Source organism: Poecilia formosa, unplaced genomic scaffold, assembly GCF_000485575.1.
Source record: "Poecilia formosa unplaced genomic scaffold, Poecilia_formosa-5.1.2 Scaffold120, whole genome shotgun sequence".
NCBI lineage: Eukaryota > Metazoa > Chordata > Actinopteri > Cyprinodontiformes > Poeciliidae > Poecilia > Poecilia formosa.
In genome coordinates, this window is record NW_006800059.1 from 1257627 (window position 1) to 1279896 (window position 22270).

Consider the following 22270-nt stretch of genomic DNA (forward strand, 5'->3'; position numbering starts at 1 on the left):
ATTTAAATTATGAGTTTATAACTGGTGTGAAAATTTATGTCAATTTTTTTTTACTTGTAAGTTGTGACATTCTCACTCAGTATTATGTGGAATATAAAGAATTGGTTCATCCAGGAAACTGACAAAGTTAGGTGTCTTTAATAGTCCGTAAGAGAAAGCAGTTCATTGTGTGGAACATTTGTTTTTTAATTAAAATCATTAAATGACAATCCTTTATTAGATGATCTGTTTAGCGTCCTGATTTAGCGAAAATTGAAATTATTAGAAGACATCAGCGTTAAAAGTAACAGAAGTACAAGTTTAAAATATATAACTCACATCAACTGTATTTTGACTTGAATAATTTAAGTAATTTAACTTTTAGATGAAATTCTAACATATTTGGTTCACATGTAGGCAAAGTTGGCTAGAATACCCAAACATTATATTAAAATAAGATTAGCAGTACTGGTTAAACAAGGCTGAGAACTGTAACTGCACATTAATATTTCAAAATCATGTGGTAAGATGGACAACAATGTAAAGATATAAAATCCTGGTACTGAAAATATTAAAATGAAAAATACAAGCAGATAACAAATTTTAGGCAGAACAAACACTTTTGCTATTATTTTTTTTCAATATATGAAAATGAGACTGACAATAGGTAATATGTACATGTTAGAACAGGAACAATGGTGTTCACTGCGTATTCATCAAAATGACAACAGACTCAGCAGACAGAAAATAATATTTAAACAACAAAACTTGTGTACAAGCAAGAAGTTTAATTTTATGAATGGTAAATGCATCTACAATGAGCAACCGGCAGGTGGCAGCATTGTGTCGTAACTGTTAAGATGTTGTTTTTTTTTTTTCTCATCACTTGAGCTTCGTGTACGTGGACTCGCGTGCGCGTGAGACTGGGGTTTAGCTACCGTCCAGTGTTTAGCGAAGAGGTAACACCCGCTAACAAGATGCACAGTTATCGCTATGTACATTATGGAAGTAACTGACAGCTAGTGTATGCCTGTGCAGTTAGAAAAGCCACAGACATTGTTCGCCATAGGCACTAGCAGCAGAAATGGCGGGGATTATTAAAAAGCAGATTCTGAAACATTTGTCAAGGTAAGTGTTTGGTTTTCTGTTAGCCAGTTAGCCCATCTGTGTGATGGATGGTTGAATCGTCACTGTGGTTGTGCTTATAACACACCGAACGTAACCAGCCAGGCTGGTTACTTTTTAGCTCACAACACCCATTTAATAAACGGCAGCATTAAAAATAACAGTGGGACGACTTAACGGGGTCACGCAGCAGACGCCTCAACCTGCAGGAGAGCAGCACTTTCCCCACACATATCCATTTATTCTCGTCAGCTTTATATTGCCATGTTTTATGTGTCGACCTTTAATTTCTTAACCTAAAAATGTCTAAAATAATTGATTTTATCATCTCAGCTGTTTATGGTAAATCGACCTATATGTATTACATGTAAGTTACACTGGGGAGTAATTTCCTAGGAATAATCTGCTTTAGAAAATGATTCATGCAACTCTAAAGACAGTTTCTAGGTAGGTGCTCTGCTAAAATTATTTCAAATTTGTGCCATAGAAACATTTGTCAGAGCACTGACTTACATCAGCTTTTATTTTGTGATTCCTGGTCCAAATAAGATTAAATTTTATGAAAAGTATTATCCATCAACATTTTCTTTAGTTTGTACTCCAATGCAAAGTTTCCCTAACTATGGTCCTCCATTACTTACCCTACTGGCACGTTGTAGATGTGTTCATGCTTTCACATACAGGCACAACCCGTTTCAGAGTTGGCATGGCTCTTCATCCAGGGTGTTTTTGTATTGGGAGCAGCACCAGTGCTCAGGACAACACAGATATCAGTTGCACCCCATATTAGTTATCTGTTGTGTAGTGGTATGAGTATTCAATAGGGATAGAATCTAGGGCTTTAATTTTTACATCATGTTGTTTTTTGTGGCATTTTTTATGCCTGATTATTGTAAAAAAAATATTTGCCATAAATACACAATTTATTTCTAAAAAGAATGATAACTCTCAAGATTAACTGAAAAATGGCATTTTGAAATATAAAAGATGTGTCAGACCCAAACATACCAGGTTCATAAGAATGAGAAGCCTAACAGATTGTCTTTAAACCCTGCTGAAGCATGCTAATCACCTGCCAATTAAAATCAGTAAAGACGGGAACAACCAAATCATGCAGGATAGTTTAGCTCATGAACAAGGGTTTTAAAATTAATCTCTTCTGAGTTTTTGTGTTCAGGAGCAGATTTTTTTTTTTTTCTCCACCTGACTTTCAGGAGAAAGAAAAGTGTTACCATGGTGTGCTAGTGTTCCCCTTTTAGCTCTAGTTTTTGCATATTTTACCAGCTGGCGGTAATTAATCAATTTGTGGTGGTTCTTTCACAGGTAAGAGGCCACAGTAGAAGGAGGACAGAGACTCCAGGTTTTTGTTTCAGTAAATAAGCAGGTTATTCTGTGAAAGATAAAGAACATGTATAGCAGAAGGAAGAAAAACAAATATATTTATAATGTCAAACAAAGTTAGACTTTTTTGTTTGTTTTTCATATTTACCTAGTTCTGTTTTTTTTTCTTTACTTTTTTATGAGCTGTATTGTTCTTAGTTTAATTCAACCGTTGCTCTTTTTTGGCCAAGTATATACAAAGACTCCTTTCTCCCTTTTGACTTCCTGAACGTTTCCAGCCATTAATCCTTCGTAATCTCGTCTAGCAGAAGGCATTACTTAGTCAATAAATAATAGCTTCTTTGTGATCTTTGACCTAATTTGAGTTAAAAAAAAAAAAGCTTACTACCAAACTGCTAAGCCAAGTGCTTACGATGTGAAAAAAACCTACACTGTTATGTCAGTTCATGTCATCATTGAAGGCTTGTGAAAAATCAACATCCTTTGGAATGTTTCATGCAAACTAAACAGAGTTTGTATGCAATTAATAATAGCTGGTTTTTTACTGCTCCACACAAAAGGACAATTTAAGCAAGATAAAATGATCTTGCATTGAAATCTGTATCAAGAGCTATGCTTCAGACAAGAAAAATGCCAAAACAGGAGTCTTGCCATTTAAATATTCCGAATTTAAAGTTGAAATCACAGCTTTCCTGTATTTCCTGTCTGTTTTGTTTATTTTTTGAATTTCACAGATATTTGAGATAGCTTTGTTTAGTCATGTATTTTAGAATGCCGTTTGTGTTTCACCCTAAAACTTAAATGTATCGTCTTTGGTTTTTTCGTGACTGGCCTGTTGTGTCCAAAGTCAGTCAGTCCTCAAACGCAGGTAATCTGCATGTTTTAGGAATGTCCCTTGTTTGACAAATTTCTAACTTTTTGAGGAGGTATTTCAGCTATTTGAGTCAGCAATGTTTGACCATGTACACATATAAAAACTGAGAACTGGAGTTGGAGACCCCTGTGATGGACTAACACAAAATACAAAAGTAAAATCTGAAAAGTGTTTTGTGGAGACGTATTCTTCCCCACTAAATCGGCGTTTACCACAAACCACGTTTTGCTGCAATAAGACCTGCAAGTCCTCGGCGTATGTCTATCAGCTTTGCAAACACAGTGACTGAAATGTTTGCTGACTTTTCTGATTTTGCATCTGATAAGGAATTTTTACATTGTTCTCTTGCTGAATAGTTTGGCAACATCCTTCCTATATAGGCCAAAATGTTGTCTTACATGTTTTTGTTTCCACCAAGGTTCACCAAGAACCTGTCCCCGGACAAGATCAACCTGAGCACACTGAAGGGGGAGGGGCACTTGTCCAACCTGGAGCTGGATGAAGAGGTTCTTCAGAACATGCTGGACCTGCCGACCTGGTTGGCCGTCACACGGGTCTACTGCAATAAGGCCGCCATTAGGGTACATCCTTACTGATTCATCCAGCCTGGTTGTGAAGCTTGTCTAACATGGTGGTCAGATTCCTTTAAAAAAAAAAAAGCAAAAACAACTCTTCACTAATAATGTTTATCCTTTTTTTTTTTTTTTGCCTCTGTGCACTTGATGAAATGAATAGTGGCAGATTCATAAAGATAAGAAGTACTAGCGGCTCTGCTTTGAATGTCCTGGCCCCTGAGATTTGGACTGGTTGCTGATAATGGACAGGCCAGTTGTGATTCAGAGGCACACTTAAGGCTAGAGGCTACTGTGATTCTGAGTTATAGTGGCTGGTGTTTGCATAGCTGACAGGCCGACTGCTTTATGTTTCAAGAACCATTTCAGTGTTGGATTAGCTCTGTAGAGTTTTGTTTTACTTTACCCTTTTAGTTTAAGAGTTGTTTATTGATGCCAGATTTACTTACTGTATTTAAAAAGCAAAACTTTGAAATAGACTGTTGCAGGTTTGGTTATTATTTTCTCTGTTGCTGACATTATGCTTTAGAATGTAGCACCTTAGCTTTGGAGTACTCTTACAAGATAAATGTGTTTCTTAGTGTTATTTAAAATAATTTTAATTATCTGGTTGTGGGGAAATTGTTATTGTTAAAGCTTGGAATCTATGATAAACCCTTTTCAAGATACACATTTAAGTAAATGTGGTGCATAAATATTATGAGCTCAGCACAGGCTCATAATTTCAACTGAATTATTTAAAATTGCATTTTGATTGTGTGTTCTACTTAGAGATTCACTTTTATGAGACTTTTATTACATCTGTTGATTTGTAATGCATGTTCTGCAGGTTTCTTGATAATTTTTATAGTTTCAAATACAAAAGAAATAAAAGAAAAATTACATTTCACCTTCTATGCATTACCGTAAAAGTTTATAGCCTTCATTGGATTTGGGCTAAACTCAAAACAAAGTGAGTTTATGCTGTTTGTTGGGTTTATAGACAGAAATGGTAATAAAACAGTTTTAAAAAAATCATTTTTTCTATATAGGACCTATTGATAATCCGTCTGAACCAATCAAAGTAAAGTTTCTGTCATTCACCTAGTGGTCCAACATACTCAGTGTAGTATTAGTTACTCAGATCAGAGCAGGATAAAAGAGTAAAAATGTTTTACACATCAGATTTTCTGTGGTAAATTTGGACTGTTCTGTACCTCTCCGCTCACTAAGCCTTTGTGTCCAGTTGTGCACATCACTGCGTGACGTCTTCCTATTGTCTTTTCAGATACAATGGACAAAGTTGAAAACAAGTCCCATCTGCCTGGTAAGGATGACGATGAAATCCTTATTTGGAGTGAAGCTGCCTTTTTTTCTGTCTTACATTAAAATATAACTGAACTCTGTCATGACTGTAGCATTTGTTTCTGCACTTTACTGCTCCAAATTTCAATATCGAGACATCATTAAAAATGTTAGATTACTTCTGGACTAGCACAAATTGTGTGCTGTCTCAATGTTTTGTGTAGTTCTTGGACAAAGTTGAGGTCGAGATGAGGACATGTGAGGAGCCCCGTCCACCTAATGGCCCCTCTCCTATTGCCATAACAGCAGGACAGAGGTAAGCCGTCCAACATCCTGAGCTGAAGTGTCTCAAATCGAGAACTATTTTACCTGTCGCGTATGTATTTTCAGCGAGTACGGCTTTGCGGAGAAAGTGGTGGAGGGCATGTCTGTCCGGATCAACTCCATTACCATCAAGGTTCAGGCTCGTGCCTTCCACGCCTCCTTTGAGCTGTGGCAGCTGCAGGGCAACAGCCTCAACCCCAAGTGGCAGCGCAGTGACCTTCGCTACACCCGCGTCACTGACCCCAAGAGAGGAGAGGTAGATTGCTATGCGGCAGGCCTGCCTCTTTCTGCTCTCTACGCTGACGGCCATACCACAGCCAACTGAATTTCTGTCACTGAAGCCACATGTTCTTATTAAATCTGCAGTAAATCATTTAACCAGGTCAACATGATGTTGTTAGCTGCCGGGCTGAGAAAAGCCAGGATGAACAGTGAACCCTTGTAAACCACTGTATGTGTCCCTTCTTTCCTACTGTGGGGTTCTTACAGGCCCATTTTGATAAACAAAAAAACGGTGATGTTTGAATACCTAAATATATATTAATCTGATATTTTTGTTTTTGTTATTAGATTGGTGAAGAGTTTAGCAATAGCTGAGAAAACTAAGAATCCTTTTTCATTGTTTGCATGTTTTCAGAAAATTACAAACTGTGTTTTAAAAAAAATCTGTAATTCTTTACTCTTTTATCATTGTCTCAATTTAAGGTGGTCCTACTGCTAAAAGTAGCTCTGTTTATCGTATTTGTTGCCACAAATGCAATAAAGATTTCCAGAGTCTGAAACGATGTTTTAAAGAATCCCTGTTTGATAGAGCAACCTGTTGACTAGTTCACATATTTCAGACTTCGAATTAGACATGATCGACTGCAACAAAGTAAGAAAATTTACTTTAGCACCAAACTGAAGGCTAATGAAGGCAGGTTAATTATGCCAGTTTTAGCATAATTAACCTGCTGCTGTGGACAGCAATAAGGATTGCTGACAGTGTTTATATTGTGTACAATGCAGCTGCAAACAAGGCAATAGAAAACTGGTTCGGCAAGTGACAGATGTGTTTATAACATCCTGTAGGCTGTACCAGTCTGGGCAGTGAGTCATTTATTGCCCACTTTGTGATCTTTCGCTGTCCTGTTCATAATGGGAAATATGATTGAATTGTTTTTGTTTTTGTTTTTTTTCAGGTGTTGACATTTAAAGAAATTAACTGGCAAACGCTGCGAATCGAGGCAGACGCCATTGAGAGTGACGACCAGGACCTCGGCAGCACTCCATTACGTCTCATCACCAACCAGGGGCGCATTCGCATCGCTCTAAAACGCAGAGTAAGGCTGGATTTTTAATGCACATGCACCTTGCTTGTCACATGTGGAGTGATTTGAGATGAACACCCGTTGCTTTGTGAATAAGACTTTGACTTGATATTTATTTTCAGATAAAGGACTGTAACGTGCTGGCGTCCAAGCTGCTTTTCATTCTGGACGACCTGTTGTGGGTACTGACAGACTCTCAGCTCAAAGCCATCATTCATTACGCCAAATCTCTGAGCGAGGCCATGGAGAAGTCAGCCCAGCAGAGGAAGAGCATGACTGCTGAATCCTTACAGGTTCACTTCTTTTTCTTTTTTTTTCTTTTATTTATTTATTTTTTTGTGGTTGTACAATTTGGTCAGTATGACAGAAAATACCTACTGTAAGAAACCTATCAGACTCCAGACAAATATTTTTTTTTGAGTCATTTAAATGTAGGCATTCCCCAATTCTGACTCCTTATTCAAAACCTCCAAATCTGGTGATATATTATTAACAGAATATGTCATGGTAGACCAAAACGAGATCAAGAATTATTAAAGATGCATGTTCTCCAGAAATGATGTATAAAAGGTAAATCACTAATAAAAAAGACCAATTCTGAGACATTTTAACAAACTTTTTTTTTTTTGGCTAATTACTGGAAGCGATACTGTTGATTAAAACGTCGTCTTCAGTACATTTCAGTTTTAATTTCCTTTTATTTGTTGTTGTTTTTTTTGTTTTGTTTTTTTTGCACAATTTGATTTGTTCTGACAAATCCTGACTTCTTTTTGTGTTGTTTTTAGACCGCCCCCCCCTCGCCTGTGATCCACAGCCTCTGGACTGAGCCCCCGCCTTCCTCCACCAGCACCCCCAACACCATCAGTCAGTACTTTGATCTTTACGATGTCAAGGAGTCGTCCTACCACACCTTCATATCACGCTTGGACTTACACATATGCAATGACAGTTCTTCAGTGGATGAAGGTTAGAGGGCAGTGAATTCGCATATGCTATTCACGTCGCTTTGTTTCTCTGGAAAATGCAGCTTGTGTTTAATGTCGTTACTAAAGATATTACACTTCGCTCATTATTTGGTGGGTAATTTGTTTTAAACAACTCTCATGTGATGCCACACAGATGAGCCTCCCCCGCCGGGCCTGCAGGGTGCAATGCAGCTAACCTTTAGGAAGCTGGGCTTTGACTACTATCCCATTCACAGACCTGGTGAGAGGAATGACTGATTCTTTTTGACTGTGTTGTAACTGCTCTTTCCCCCCTGAGGCTGTGTGATGGCCTCTTTGTAACCACAAGACTAGTTGCACAAGACTGGCTGCTGGGAGCTTCGCTGTTCAGGCAGACTAATGGCATCGGAAAGTGTGCCCAGTGTTATAATCCTCAGTGGAATATTTGATGTAATAAACAGTAGAGCTGCCCTCCAATCTTATTAGGTTGAGTTAAACAAAGTTCTGATTGCTACGGTCAAAGCAGAAAGCATTTGCTCTTTCATCTTTGAGTGTTTTAGATGGACAAAAAAAAATCCACATTGTGGCCATTGTACATTCCCAAAAGTAACAAAGAGATATATGCATTACATTTTCTAGGACTCACAAAATTACAAACTAACCATTTCCAGTCTAAAACCTATTCCATAATGTTTGATCAGAGGAAAGTTTCAAGACCATTTGAAGCCTACCATTCTATAAAAAGAAAGTTTATTCACCCCATGAAAACATGTAAAACAACTTAGACTCTGATCTCCTCAGTCATATGGATAAATGTTTATATTTAAGACTATAAGTAGAAAAAGAATGATCATGCTTGACTTGTCTGTACAAATTAAAAAAAACATCTTGAACACCTTGCACTAACTGACTTCAAGATAAGTCTTTCTACTAAAACGATTAAGTCAAATCAGAGGCCCTCTCTCTGACCGGTGGAAGGCGGTGTGAACTGGAAACGTTAACACTAAAGCTTAGGGAGGCCTGGCGACCTGTTCAGGGTGTAGCGCTCCTCCATCGAGTGACTGCTGGAGATGGGCAGCAGTCATCCCCCAAATCCGTCCATCCTTTACCCCCCCGTAACCCTTGGTATTTATCTAAGCTCCGTAGGATATTTGTGTCCAAGCAGGCACAACTGTCTGTTTGAGTTTCGAATGATGGGTGAATCACATCTGCTCCTGGCTGTTGATTGTTTTTTTGCTCAGCTGACGGGTGCCGACACTGGGAACGCTACAGCGGAGCCATGGAGGCGCAGGCTCAGTGGGCGGGAAAACTGCTGCAGGAATACCAGAGAAGGGCCGAGGCCTGCGGTTTTCCAGGGCCGAACTCTGAGGGGCCGGCCAAAGATTCTCCTGCAAAGACTGCCAAGGGTAAAACTTCAAAATGATTCCAAATATATTTTCTTTTTATATGTAGTAAATGCAAAAATAAAAAATTGAGAAATGGTACAAGTGCCAAAAGTTTTTTCAGGAAATGTGTCTTTCAGGACATATTTTTGGTAGGTTTTGACTATTTTACATCAATTCATCAAATAATCATAATCATTTCAACTAAAGTTGGTATTACAACATCTTTTAAGCTCACTTCAACTCATCCATATCCCCAAATGCATCTCTCCTTCTCATCTGCAAACTTTAGATGGACAGACTAGCCCCAAGACGAACCCGTCTGACAAAGAGCAGGCGGCCAGCAGGACCTCAATAACCGCTTCTTTAAATTCAATCCTGAAGAGGCTGCGATCTAGCTGCGTGGTGATCAGGATGGATGATGTGGACATTCACCAGGCAAGTTTTTATCTCAAACTGACTCCATGTACATTGCATGCAGGCGCTTAATGGAGTCAGAAACCTCTGTAAGATGGAGTAAAACAGTTGGACACACATTGATGTTCATACCGGCTTCATAAAACGACTGAATCAACGCAAGAGTAATATTTGTGCTTAAACATTTTTTTTTTCTCTTCAAATGACTGAGATGAGTTAAAAAGTTGCTTTTTTTTCAGGGGAAGAAAGTTGTACTAGCCGTTGCCTTTCCTGTCTCTTTCCTACCAGCGGTGTGTTCATCACTTGCAGAATTTAAGCTTTGCTCAATCAGCAGCTTTCAAGGCTTTTAGCTGACAGTGTGCACACAGAGAGCAAAGCTCCCCTTAGAGCAGCATCACACTGTCTTACCGGTGAACTTTGCAATTCAATGGAAAATCTGTGAAAAAACTCAGGGGAGCTTAAAGGACGGCATGGCAGTTGTTTTCATTTCCTTTATTATTGACTGCATCACTAGAAAGTGACTCTGAAAAATACCCTCTTTTGGTTGCCGTGGCACCTGTAACTTGACGAAACCCCTGACGACCACGATAAATGACGCAGTCTGCCCGCTTCTGCATTTTCAGCCGTGGCTCCATCATAAATGAGAATGTCAAAGGTAATTTTGGTTGCAGGAAAGTTTTGGTTCCCCTTCTGATAAAAGCAAGAGATACCTAGGGAGAGGGGGGAAAGTCTGAACGCCCGGTTCCCACCTCTTTTTTTAGTTTCTAAAAGGAACTCTTAGATCTTCACTCTGTTTTCTGCTTGTATTCACTATTTGAATGATTTCTCATTTCTGCTCTCTGATCTATGAGCAAATAAATCCCAGTTTAAACGATATGTCAGTTAACGACTTAATCATCGTTCACTTAGGTGTCTACAAGGGGCCGTCACAACAAGAAGACTCATTCTTTAATATCCTGCAACCGGAAAGCTCTGCGTCTGCCAGACAACGTCCCAGCAGTTCACCTGCAGTTCACAGAGTATTACTTCCCTGACAACTCCAATTTACCAGGTACCTGCATGGCCCCTCTGCACTTTACATTGATATTTTACTGCATTTACTGATTAAAATTAACTGATTTCAGTCAAATTTGCTGAAAAATTATTTGTGCCCTTTTGTTATCTGATTTGCATTTTGATAAACCTTTTGATTTGTAATCTCAATAGTTTTTTTTAATCATCAGGTAAGTTCTGACCCCATCACAATAAGGTTTCTGAAGATCATTAAAAAGCTTAGTCTCACTTTAGGCCTCATTAGACTTCAATACAATTATATTACTATACTCTTAAATTACATATCCTCAAAAACTGATTAAAAGAGAAGATGAAAACTTGTTTTTAAAGTCTGAACCACAAACACTGAAGAAGTTGCAGTTTTTGGCAAGTACAGGTTGTGTCGCACATGTGATAACGATTGGCTGTGATATCTGTAACCACAGATTAAGACGTAAACTTGGGGAATAAAAAAAAAAAAAAAAAAACATCCATTCCTAGTTTTGTTTCAAAACCTCAGGGGAGAATGTGTCCTGGTCTGGTGAAACTAAATGAACTTTTTGCCACGATTCCAAAATTTAGCAACTCCATGGTGGTGGTGAAACACGGTGGTCAGAGCATCATGATCTGGTTTTGTTTTCGTCTGATGGAACAAGGGTTTTAGTCACCGTGAGCGAAATTGTAGGTTATCGCAGCTATTTTTAAAAAATGTTTTGTTTTTGTCACTAGTTATGTTTTTCTTTTAAATTGTATTGAAGGTGGGAAAGGTCTTGGCGGGTTTTATTTTTCCATCATAAAAACCTGTCATTTTAATAGGGATTTGCCAGCCAGTATGTTCTTACTTTGTTGTTTCTTACCAGAATGTTTCCTATTTTTTTATTTCTCCTCCCAGTCCCCACTTCAAATCTGTATGTCCAGTTGAACAGCCTGCAGCTGTGTGTGGATGCAGCCAGCTTGCTGTGGATCAATCTGTTCTCCAGGGGTCTTCTACAGACCCTGGACCAGGTCAAAGCATTCTACCATTTGCAAGACAGTAAAAAGGCTGAAGAGCACGTAGACATCCGCGTGGACGCAGCTCACGTTAAGGTAGACGCTTAACGTTTTCAGGATTTGTACGGGTGCTTGATATTCAAACGGCGTAGTTTTGTAATAAAGTTCAATCTGACGTTTGATTTGTAAAATGTTATTTACAGTTGAAACCACATATTTAAAAAGACACATGCACTTTTTTTTTCTCACTGTCTGGGAATTAATTAGAATTGCCAAAATTATTTCTATTTCCTAAATGCCAGAAAACTTTGCAGGAACATTTTTCAAAACGTAGATTTCTGTTATATTTCAGTTTATCTTTTCCCTGATGTAGAATGTGGAATTTAGTATAATACTAATAACATAAAAAAAAACAATGTCATAAAATAGTGAATTGAAACTGTCTTCTTAAGGTCATTTGCACTGTTTTTTTCTGTGGCGATGGAAAAGTTTGAAAACTTACCTTAAAAATGCTTTAATTTTACTGTGGGAAAAAAAAGGGAACAATCCCTTCATTTTACTATTTTTTATAGGGTTTTGCTTTCTTTGTCACTCAACTTGCTTCAATTTGTATAAAAATTTAAACTGTGAATGTTTTTCATCTTTTCATAGCTGATTATACCTCTGGATTCTTCAATCCTGGACCATCCCGAACGCCCACAGTCGCTCTCCGTTATTGTCCCCCAGATGGTTTTCAGCAACACTCGCAACTGCCCTCACGGCTCCTCCGCTGACCTCAGCAGCACATGTGAAAAATTTACCAGCTGCCCTTTCTTCCAGTCGACGCCAACTTGTCCTTACCCCAGAGAACCGAGTGCCTTCCACCCCGTTCCTTCCACTTTCCTTCGGCACGCTCAAGAAACCGAGCCGCAGCCTCTGGACAGGAAGCACCTGCGATCCCAGGATATCTGGTCTCTCAGTCTGTCCCGCGTTACGCTGGGTTTCGACGGAGCTCGGCGATTCCCTAAAGGCAAAACCCAACCGTTTGTTGAGCCGTTTGCCATGTCGGTGTGGATGTGCCAGCCGTCTGGCTTTAAGAGTGAATCGTGGTCTTCCCCATCTGGTCCTCAGCAGGATGATGCCTCCTTTGCTTCTATCCACTTCCTGGCACACAGCATCACCCCACTAAAGGTGTGGCTCAATCACTACCAGTACGTTGCCCTGCTGAGGATGAAGGATGCCATGGTTCGGCTGGGGGCAGAGTTGAGCCGGGATGTGCAAGGTGACAGACAAACTCCCGGCCGGAAATCCAAACCACCCACGGTTTGTCTTGCTCTTCTGGTGGACGCAGTGGAAGTGGGTCTGCTGTTGCCCCCCGCCACCGCTGCCCCAGAGGAAGAGCTTCCCCAGACTCCAGAAACAGACAGCCCCAGCATGACAGACTCCGACATTTCCCCGACTCATCACCCCGACGACGGCATCCTGGAGGACGGTGGTTTGGAAAACGGCATCTCCTCCGTCAGCGTGGCCGATCAGGAGGACCAAGATGGCGTGGTGGAGCAGGCTTACGAGGCCGTAGAGGAGGAGCAGGAGGATGCGGAGGAGAACGGACTGGCGACGGAGGAGGAGACGCCCGGTCTCTCGCCTCCTCTCTCACCCGGACCCTCCCCAGTGATTTCTCGCGAATCGTCCACCTTCAGCCTGGAGGGGGAGCTGACTAGTGCAATCAGCGTCACCAAGGACGCCACCAAAGACGCCATCAGTGCCTCGCTGGATCTAACCAAAGGGGCTTTCTCCATAACGAAAGACGCCTTCAGCATGCTGAGCCGAGGCTCAGGCATGAGTAAACTGTTCAGTGCTCAGCCCAGGTGAGTCCTGTTGTTTTATTGAAACTCACAGCGTCTTCCACGAGCATTTATATCCCGTGAATATTTCACATGGATAGTCATAACCGCTAACTTTAATGTATTTTATCGGAAATGTTCTTGTAAGAAATTTTGCAGTAAATATGAAGCAAGAAGGATTGTTCAAGGTTTTCAAATAATTTATTTCACAAATCAAGTTCTCGGAAGTATGTTGCACATTTTGTCTTCAGACTTGCCAGCTGCGCGTCTCTAAGGGTTTGTGTTTATCTGCATGTGCAGGGAAATGTTGGCCCATTCCTCTTTTAAAATATCTTAAGCTCAGTCAGATTTGATGGAGAGCTTCTTTGAATCTGCATTTTTGGATTCTCAGTTGGATTTTGGCCTGCAGATTGAGTGGCCTGTACTGATGCATGAATACATTTGATCTGAATTATTCAATTGTAGCTTTAGCTCTGTGTTGTTGTTGCTGACACGATAACAAATTTTTCAGGGTGATAAGTTGTCCCAGTAATTATTGCAATAAACATTAATATTGTTGTTTTGAAAACAATAAGTAAAATACTGGTAATGGCATAATAATGCATGTTCCACCCTCTCAAAGACCAATAAACATTGTAAACAATACTTAACACTGGAAAGGGAACATATTTTAAATAACCAATATAAAACACAACAGACAAAAAAAGTAAATAAAATGGAAATAAAAAAAAAACACATCACTGAAAGCACAAATAAAATGGATTGTGATGTCAATGTAAACAAAATTGTTCTTCAAAAGATATTTAGCATTTGAATGGAAATTTCTGATCTCAGTTTAATTAATCTTGCGTGTGTTCTCAGGGAACTGAATCCGCGTTCAGAAGACTCCTCCCCTAATCCGCACCACCAAGCCTTGAAGCATTCGCACTCCCAGCAGTCCTTTGACAGTGCCATCTTGGAAGGGAGCCTCCCTGATGAAAACCTGTCTATTGATAGTGATTTCAGTGACAATTTTGTTGTTCTCATGGACTCGGGTATCTAAAGCCGCCAGGTCTCCTGATCATTTTACCCGAGTGATACGCAGGACGTCTGGTTTACGATTGCGTTGTGTTTCCAGAGTCCGGTGTGGAGTCTTTGCGGCCGAACAACACACCTGCAGGCAGCCGTGGAAGCCCCGCCCCGGGGACGGAGGGGGGATCGTCAGCTGATCTCAGCAGTTCTCTCTCTCAAAGCACTGATGACGTCTCTCAGGACTTGGTGAGTTACTGTCACCACTTTGAAACATGTTGATTGTTCCAGAAAGAACGCGTGGCTAACATATAACCTTTTGTACAGTGCCTGTGGCATTTTCACAGGCACTGTACTTCAAAATGATGAAAAAGAATAATCAAATATAAATGTTTAAGAGCATAACATGACTTCTAATGAGGTGAATGACAGTCCTCAGTGTTGCTTCTGATCCTGAGTGGGACAGCGTGTACCGTGGAGGTACAGGGAGAAGACCAAGTAGTTGCTGTCCAAGCACAGAATTTAACCCCAGTGCAGCTGGGAAACGTCCGACAATCAGACGTCCTGGCTGGTCTCGTACAAGGTAACCTGAATAATGGTGGCTTTCCTCAAAATGATGCCTGAAATGTGTCATTTAAATGTTAAAAAAAGACTTTCTTTTAAGTTGCCTCCTAATACCTTTATGTTTGAACCCGGAAACAAAAACCCTGTGAAAAGATCAACCTTATTCTTTTCTTATGTATTATTATTATTATTATTATTATTACTACTACTACTATTATTTCTCTGTTTGCTAATATTCTATAAGTAATTTCAATAGTTTGTGAGTCTTCAAAGATTAATTGATATGTATGTCTTAATATCAGGCCACATTTGGATTTAAATTATACTACGAGTGTTAAAGATAACTGATAAGACATTAGGATTTTCTCCTATTTTAGCATTTTTATTCTTGTCAAAAACAAAGTGCATGATCTCAAGCAGCGTCATGGTGAAGAGGATGCAGCTAACCTTGAATAAGCTAGAATTTTGCTCATGTTTTCCTGTATAAATAGGCTGCAGACAAATTATCCTCATCTTTGTTTGTGCAGCTGCAGGTGAATCGTCTCAGAGGCAGGACAGGCAGGGTTGCAGGAACTCTCCGGCGTTCTTGTTGCGGGCGGAAATGGGCCCGTCTGCGGCTCAGCGCTCTGCTCTGGATGAGTCTCTGGGCTTTCTGGATGTGAGACTTCAGGACTGCCAGGCAGAGTTTCTAGCCTCGACCGTAACCAACATCGGCCCTTTCCTTGAAGACGAGTTCAGTGTAGACGGTCAGCCAATAAGATTACACTTGTCCAACGTCACTGTAATATTGAAGGTAAGTCGATGATCTTGATCTACAAATTTTTATTCCTCAAAAGAAACATCACAACTTTTTGTGTCCAGCGATTTAAGATATGTTTTCTTTAGGACGATGGTCCCAAAATCTACCCCACCGCTCCCCAACCTGTCCCTGCCAAATTCATAATAGATCAGCTGCTGCTCCAGCGAAGCGACGATGGAATTATGAGAATCAAAGGTGAAGAAAACAGCAGAGGTTTAGTAAATAATTAATCTAAAAAGCGCAGACAACACAATCTGCAGTCACACCTTCACAGAAAGATGAACAGAAAACTCATTATCTCTTTCTAATTTCAGCTGAGGGTGCAAACACTAAACCCTTAGCAGGTGTTCCTGCTGCCGGGTTTGACACTTTTAATGGCGCCGACTCTGTCCAACAGCAAATTAAGGTGAGGAGGAAAAAACTACAACTTTTAATGGTTTACTAGAGAAAAATTGGGGGGGGGGAAGCTCTTACTGATTTCATCTCAATACATTGTTTTTACATTTGAGAAAGTTTGTGTGCTCATGTGGAAGTCATTATTAATAGTTTTATTATCACACCTGTTGCATTTAAATCCACATATTGTGCAGCTTTGTGTCAAAATACCAGCTATTTTTTAACTAGAATAACGTTGCTTTTGCAGAGTCGAACACTGGAGAGCCAACTCTGGGACACTCAGGCTGCCCTCAAACAGGCCCTCACTGAAAGAAAGAGGCTCCTCCTGGAAGTAAGGAAGTACGACCCCACCTTTACGCTCTGATCCTCTGTAGACGCTGACCTCTAACCTCTGGGGCTGCTGCAGAACGGCGACTGGATGTCTCAGACTTGATGCTGAGAATAGAGCAGAGCTCAATTAAATCACCTCTAAAGATAAATCCAGGAAACCGGGGTGGTGGATCCAAACCGTGGCTTCATATCACCTCCATCTGGCTCACAGAGTCCAGGAGGTTATAAACAAAAACCCCCAGAAGCTGTTACTAGAAAACCAGGGCCTGCTGAGTTCATTTTTAGGTACACAATGGTTCTTTTTTTATTTCTGGCAGTTTAGATATTCATTCCTGATACACTTAATAGATTTGCTCTGGTTTTTATCTCAAACAAATCAGGGTGGTGGGAAGTCGTCGTGTGGTTTTAGTGTGAAACAAAGCATGCAACATGATCAAGCTTTGAATTTTTCCACTTGTTATCGTGTGCTATGGAATTGTTGCACAGACACTGCCAGACAGCTGCTAGTCCATCAGTCCCTTCTCTTACACTGCATGCTTAGTTAGCAGTGCTAATTCAATAATAATAAAAAAAAAATGTAGCACATTTTTTTATTGACAGTTTTAGTGCTGGAATTGTGTCGTTAAGTTTTGTTTGGTGTAAAATAGGAAAAAAAAAAAACATGCTTCATTTTGTTTTGAAGTGTCAATTTAAACAGTTTTGTGAAAGGTGGGTGAAAAAAATGCACTTTATTTCTAAAGCAAGCTTCCACTTCTTTCATGGGAAGTTTAAAGCATGTCAGTTTCCACCTTTTTCTCGGTGTATCACCAGGTGGGAAAGGTACACACTCATATCAAGCTCTCTTTGTTCTCACAGAGCAGGTTGGATTATTTCCCAGTGTTATTTTATTTTATTTAAAGTATTTCTTTTATACTGTGATGACTAATGTCCTCTGAGGGTGAACATCTACTGAAGACAGCATGCCTTACAGTCTGTCCCTTCCTCACATTTGGAGAAAATTGTTCACAGAGTTTAATCATCTGTTCTGGAGAGGTTTGTGATTGTGTCTCCTTAACATAACTTTGTAGCTTGCCAGGAAACAACTGATGAAACATGTGCTACGTTGGTGGACTTAGATGTATTTGTGTTATTTTACTTGACTATATTTATCTTTCATTTTTTAGTGTTTTTTTTTTTATCTCTTATTTCAAAACAATATTTTAATAAGTGGTACTGATGACGCGATAGATTAAATAACTGGAATAGTCGCTCTTTTGATCTGGATTTGTTGCCAATATTATTTCCTGCAGAAAATCTTGTACAAGAATGAATTTGAAAGTGGATAGATTTAGGAAAAAGAAGCCAACGTTTGCTGTTTTGTTGAATCAGGGATTTTGTTTTAGTAAAAGTCCTATTTTTTATTTTTATTTTTTTTAATCTTTTGGCTCTAATTGTAAGGATACCTGGGAGACCTCTGGTGGCAGAAACGTGTCACTGTAGTTTCCGTTTCAAATATTTTAGCCAAGTTACTGATTGTTGCATCTCTCAACACAGTAGAATATTATTTAAAACTTTATTTCAGCAATCCACTTTAGAAAGTGAAAAAAACATCTAAAGAGAGATTGGAACAAAATACTCCAAAATGTCATAATAGACAGCTGCTCTGTCTTTGGGTTTGATCAAAAACCCAAAGACAGACTGACAAAATTTAAATTTAAACAGGTTGGATTCCATATGACATAGAAACAAGTTTTTTCATCTGAAAAAAGAACCTTGGATCAGTCGTACGATATTTCTGCTTCATCAAAATCAACAGAAACATACTCATGATATATCTTTCTCCTGATATATCTATGTGACTTTCAGTTTTTGAACTGAGTTGCTGAAATAAAGGAACTTTTCAGTGATATTTTAAGATTCAGCAGTACAGCAGACAGATCTGATTCTCTAACGACTAAACAATAGGAAGACACTAGTTTTACATGAAACCCGTCAAAGAAAGGAAATGCTACATGTTTTTCAATGTACATTTTTTGAGATGGCTATGTATCAGAAAGTTGTATTCTACACTCAGCTGCATGCAGACTCCAGAATAATCCTCAATATATTGGTGTACTAAAGCAGATATACTGCCCGTTTACCTCAATACACGTAGTCTTTTTCTATTACCGTTTGCCGTTTTAGTTTCTGCATGGCCTTAATGGACAAAGATGTTCTATGCTGGATGCAACATGTAGCTTTGAAGTTTCCTGTAGTTCCTCTGTGAAACCTTAGTATTAAGTAGCATCTCTGTTTTAATGAAAAACTGGAGCTTGAGTCAAATTCCTACTAAAACTGTTTAACACTAGACTTCCTTTGCAGTCCACAATAGGCCAGTGGTTTCCATGACAATGTAACTCACTCACTGTGCCATGCAAAGAGGAGAAGCTGAAAAGTAGAGAGTTACAAGGCGTTTTCTCAACCCGGGATGCATGTGCTGAAGTGATTTTTTTTTTTTTTTTTGTGAAGTTTATGCCTTGTTGAATTACTTGCACCGGTGAAGTCAATTCACGGGAACTTACACTCGTTTTGATGTGAATCACTTCAAAAAGAATGCATACGAGTCATTGTGGAAATGTTTAAAGTGGTGCAGAAAAACTGGACAGTATGGTTTTTGTCGTTTGTGTAAAAGTACAATGGCTTTATGGTACTCATCACTCCATCAATGACTAATGTCAAACTGGTTCTGTGAACCAATGAGAGAATGTTGAGACAAAATAAATTACTAAAAACATTTTTGATGTGAATTTATTGTCTTTTCTCGCAGTACCTGCTGCTCTCACGTACAGGCGTGTTTCAATTCAGCTTTATGTTGCAATCAAAATCTAACAATAAGCAAAAACATGGAGGACAATTAAAACTGCACAACATCCTGAACTCACAACCCTCACAGTGAAACATGGTGGTGGCAGTATTATGCTGTGGGTACACTTGCACAAAGGCCTCATCTAAAAATGGAAAGACAGGAGGGTTGGAGTCTCCCCATTTAGATCAAAGCATATTCTTTTTAAAGAATGGCCTAGTCAAAGTCCATACTTCAAATGTATGCACACTTCCAACTTTTAAAAAAAAAATCATTTTATTTTCATTTGACAATTACCTCATATGTGTTAATCTGTCACAAATTAATAAAATTATTAATATAACTCAATTTCAGTTTGTGCTTGTAACATGACAATGCGAAAAAGTTCAAAGGCTGCAAATACATTTGCCGGCGGCTGAACTCACCACCCACATATTAACCAAAGAGTAGTAAAAAGGAAAAGATATAAAACTTATATTTACATGTTTCAACAAGTATTTAACTTAATACATAGAGCCTTCCAGCAATGTACCTTTACAGACACTGGGCTACATCAATAATTGTGAGCAGCCTCTGGATGAATCAGAGGTTTTCCCACAACGGTTTTAAATATCACCAACGTCCTCGTTCATCCTGCAGCTCGAGTGGCTCAGTGAAACAGGATGTGCTTGTATTTGGAGTTGGGAATCTGATCTCGACTCTTCAGCCTCCTAACTGCTTCCCTCAGGTGTTTAGGCTGAAGTGGTGGCGTGTCTCCCCACTTCTCACAAACATCCAGAGCTAGAAAAGAAAAATAACATTGATAACTACATAATAGTCCGTTTAAAAAAAAAACAAAAAAACAATTGTGTGCTTTCGGATTGTTTTGTAAACCATCCACTCACCTTCCTCAACAATCTCCCCGACAAAAACCTTGGCGATACCAGACATGGCAATAACCACATTCTGGGAAATTGATGACCCGGTTATCGACTGGATCAGCTGAAATGTGCAGATCATAAAGCCGCCATAAGAACCTCCGGTTTGCAGTTTTGGAATAAATGTCAGTTTTAATAACCAGCTCACCCTCTTAATGGCAGCCTTAGGGAAAGCGGAACGTCTGTACATCTCATAGCGATTGAGCTGCTCTTCAGAAAACGACGACACCAAAACCCTAAATAATGCAGGAGGGAAAGAGGGCAAAGATGGATCAAAAAGGACACTTTCGGTGAAGTTTGTAAAAAGAGAAGTGGTCTTCCGTGACAGCCTTACTGCATCTTTTGTATTTCATCCTCGTCGACCTTGTGGCGCTTCTCTTTTTTCTTTTCTGGCTCCACCTTCAGTCGCTTAGAGGAAGGCTGACCGGAGGTTCCCTCTTCTTCGTCGTCTGCTGCCGCCGCCGCTTCAGTTTCCTTCAGAGTGCAACAAAAAACATGTTGGGTGAAAATACATTGAGAACAATGGTATTAAATAATATTTTCTGTATATTATAATCCAAATTTCTGCACTTTTAAAAACTATTTCCACTGCAACGCAGGCACTTAACTCTTATTTATGGTTAACTCAAAATATTCAAAACAGAACAAATTTTGTTAGTTTAGTTTTATATTGTCATGAAGTCAATTTCTCCAAAGTCATCTACATGAACTTCTATAACCCTTGGGTTCAATCTCCAGTGATATTTGTAACAACTTCCTTTTTTCATAAAGTTAGCTCGGTCAGATCATTTATTTCACCCTCTCCATATAGCCGCTCTGTCGCTCGGCTGTCCTCAACCAGTCTGAGCCTGTCTCACTTAACATGTTTACAGAAGTGAACACATCATATGAAACCCTCAGATTCCCCTCCTGATGAGGAGCCCCGCGTGTCTTTTTAAAAGAGTTTCAGAGCGTCAAGTTTTCATCATCATATACGGCAGATGCTTTTACTAAACAAGCAGTAGTGAATCCACTTACAGAAAAAAAAACAAAAACATATTGATCCCCCAGTTCCATAGGAACATCAGACCAATATCGAACATGTTGATATCGTGTGGTGAGTCGTTCAATTTTGCACACGTACATCATCATGACACTTTTCTTAATCCTGTCTAAATTTTATGGTTGGTAAATTTCTATCAAATAATTATTGGAGGAGTATTTGTTCTTTTTTTGTGTCGTATTTTGTTTCGTGTATCAACCAATCACAGTCAAATTTAGAGTTTGTTGATCTACTTCAAGAAGATTCAAGAAGTCTAAGCTAACAGGCCATATATTTTTTTTTTTTAAGTGTCATTTGTATGATATGTGACTTTTTTGACAACATTTGGTTCATAAAAAATGTGAAGAAAATGTGACAAAACATAAACAATGAAGATGTACATTTGAACATGTTAAAGCTGTGTGACTATTAACTTTTGCTTAGTTTCATCACTGACACCTTTTAATCCAATCTAGACTCAAGTATCAGTTAATTTTTACTTAATCATTTAGTGGGAGCATTCAATCACAGATAGGGTCACATCTAGCAACGGGGTCAAGCACAGCTCCTCACTAACACAGAATTTCTGTCATCTCCTTGCTCCGAGTCGCTTTCAGCAGCTGGCTAAATCACTCTTATGCAAGGATTTCTTAGGAGATTTTAGGATAAGACAGGAGCTTTCTGACAGAACTCTGAGAATCTTTCAGATTACAAGCCCTGCTATTTTGATGCAAGAAATCTCCTTTGTTCATGCCATCCCGGATCTTTTCAAAAATATGTTCCCTGAGGATAAAACTTCAGATTTGTTTTAACCCTTGTCCGTGCGAGGACTGAGTCAAGTGATATGGGTGTGGGGTCGGTTGGACCCCATTTGTAAACACAAGGGTTAAAACAATTATTAGCACTAAATGTGGTCGGCGTAAATCTCATATGATTCTGATAAAAAAAAAAAAATTCCCCTCTCACCCTCCGTGGGTGGTCTCTTTCATCCTCTGAGCTCGGGTCCTCTACCAGAGG

At 39.3% G+C, this 22270-nt stretch overlaps 2 protein-coding genes across 4 annotated transcripts in view; one reads left to right on the top strand and one right to left on the bottom strand.

The window, feature by feature from the left end:
• The first annotated feature begins 867 nt into the window (after nucleotides 1-867).
• bltp3a (bridge-like lipid transfer protein family member 3A) lies at nucleotides 868-18667 on the top strand. The gene is made up of 21 exons (XM_007560806.2): nucleotides 868-1107; nucleotides 3738-3900; nucleotides 5159-5197; nucleotides 5400-5491; nucleotides 5566-5755; nucleotides 6681-6821; nucleotides 6932-7102; nucleotides 7595-7775; nucleotides 7929-8015; nucleotides 8995-9159; nucleotides 9428-9573; nucleotides 10462-10603; nucleotides 11477-11670; nucleotides 12226-13421; nucleotides 14259-14431; nucleotides 14515-14654; nucleotides 14838-14988; nucleotides 15497-15762; nucleotides 15855-15963; nucleotides 16083-16174; nucleotides 16412-18667. The coding sequence occupies exons 1-21, from the start codon at nucleotides 1064-1066 to the stop codon at nucleotides 16526-16528; spliced, it is 3999 nt and encodes a 1332-aa protein (XP_007560868.1). The 5' UTR covers nucleotides 868-1063; the 3' UTR covers nucleotides 16529-18667.
• Nucleotides 18668-19246: 579 nt separating this feature from the next.
• taf11 (TAF11 RNA polymerase II, TATA box binding protein (TBP)-associated factor) overlaps nucleotides 19247-22270 on the bottom strand; it is a 3876-nt gene continuing 852 nt past the window's right edge. For all 3 annotated transcript variants that reach the window (XM_007560808.2, XM_007560809.2, XM_007560807.2), the window contains 4 exons: nucleotides 20567-20706; nucleotides 20381-20468; nucleotides 20200-20296; nucleotides 19247-20095 (listed from right to left, as the gene is read on the bottom strand). In XM_007560808.2, coding sequence (XP_007560870.1) covers nucleotides 19965-20095; nucleotides 20200-20296; nucleotides 20381-20468; nucleotides 20567-20706 — 456 coding nt within the window. In that variant the 3' untranslated portion in view covers nucleotides 19247-19964. The remainder of the gene's footprint in view (nucleotides 20096-20199; nucleotides 20297-20380; nucleotides 20469-20566; nucleotides 20707-22270) is intronic.

What these genes read in the sequence shown, in the direction of transcription:
- bltp3a (XM_007560806.2), top strand. Translation starts at nt 1,064, where the DNA reads ATGGCGGGGATTATTAAAAAGCAGATTCTGAAACATTTGTCAAG. An exon ending in GCATCGCTCTAAAACGCAGA is followed by an intron (nt 6,822 to 6,931) that starts GTAAGGCTGGAT and finishes ATTTATTTTCAG; the next exon opens with ATAAAGGACTGTAACGTGCT. An exon ending in TGACAACTCCAATTTACCAG is followed by an intron (nt 10,604 to 11,476) that starts GTACCTGCATGG and finishes TTCTCCTCCCAG; the next exon opens with TCCCCACTTCAAATCTGTAT.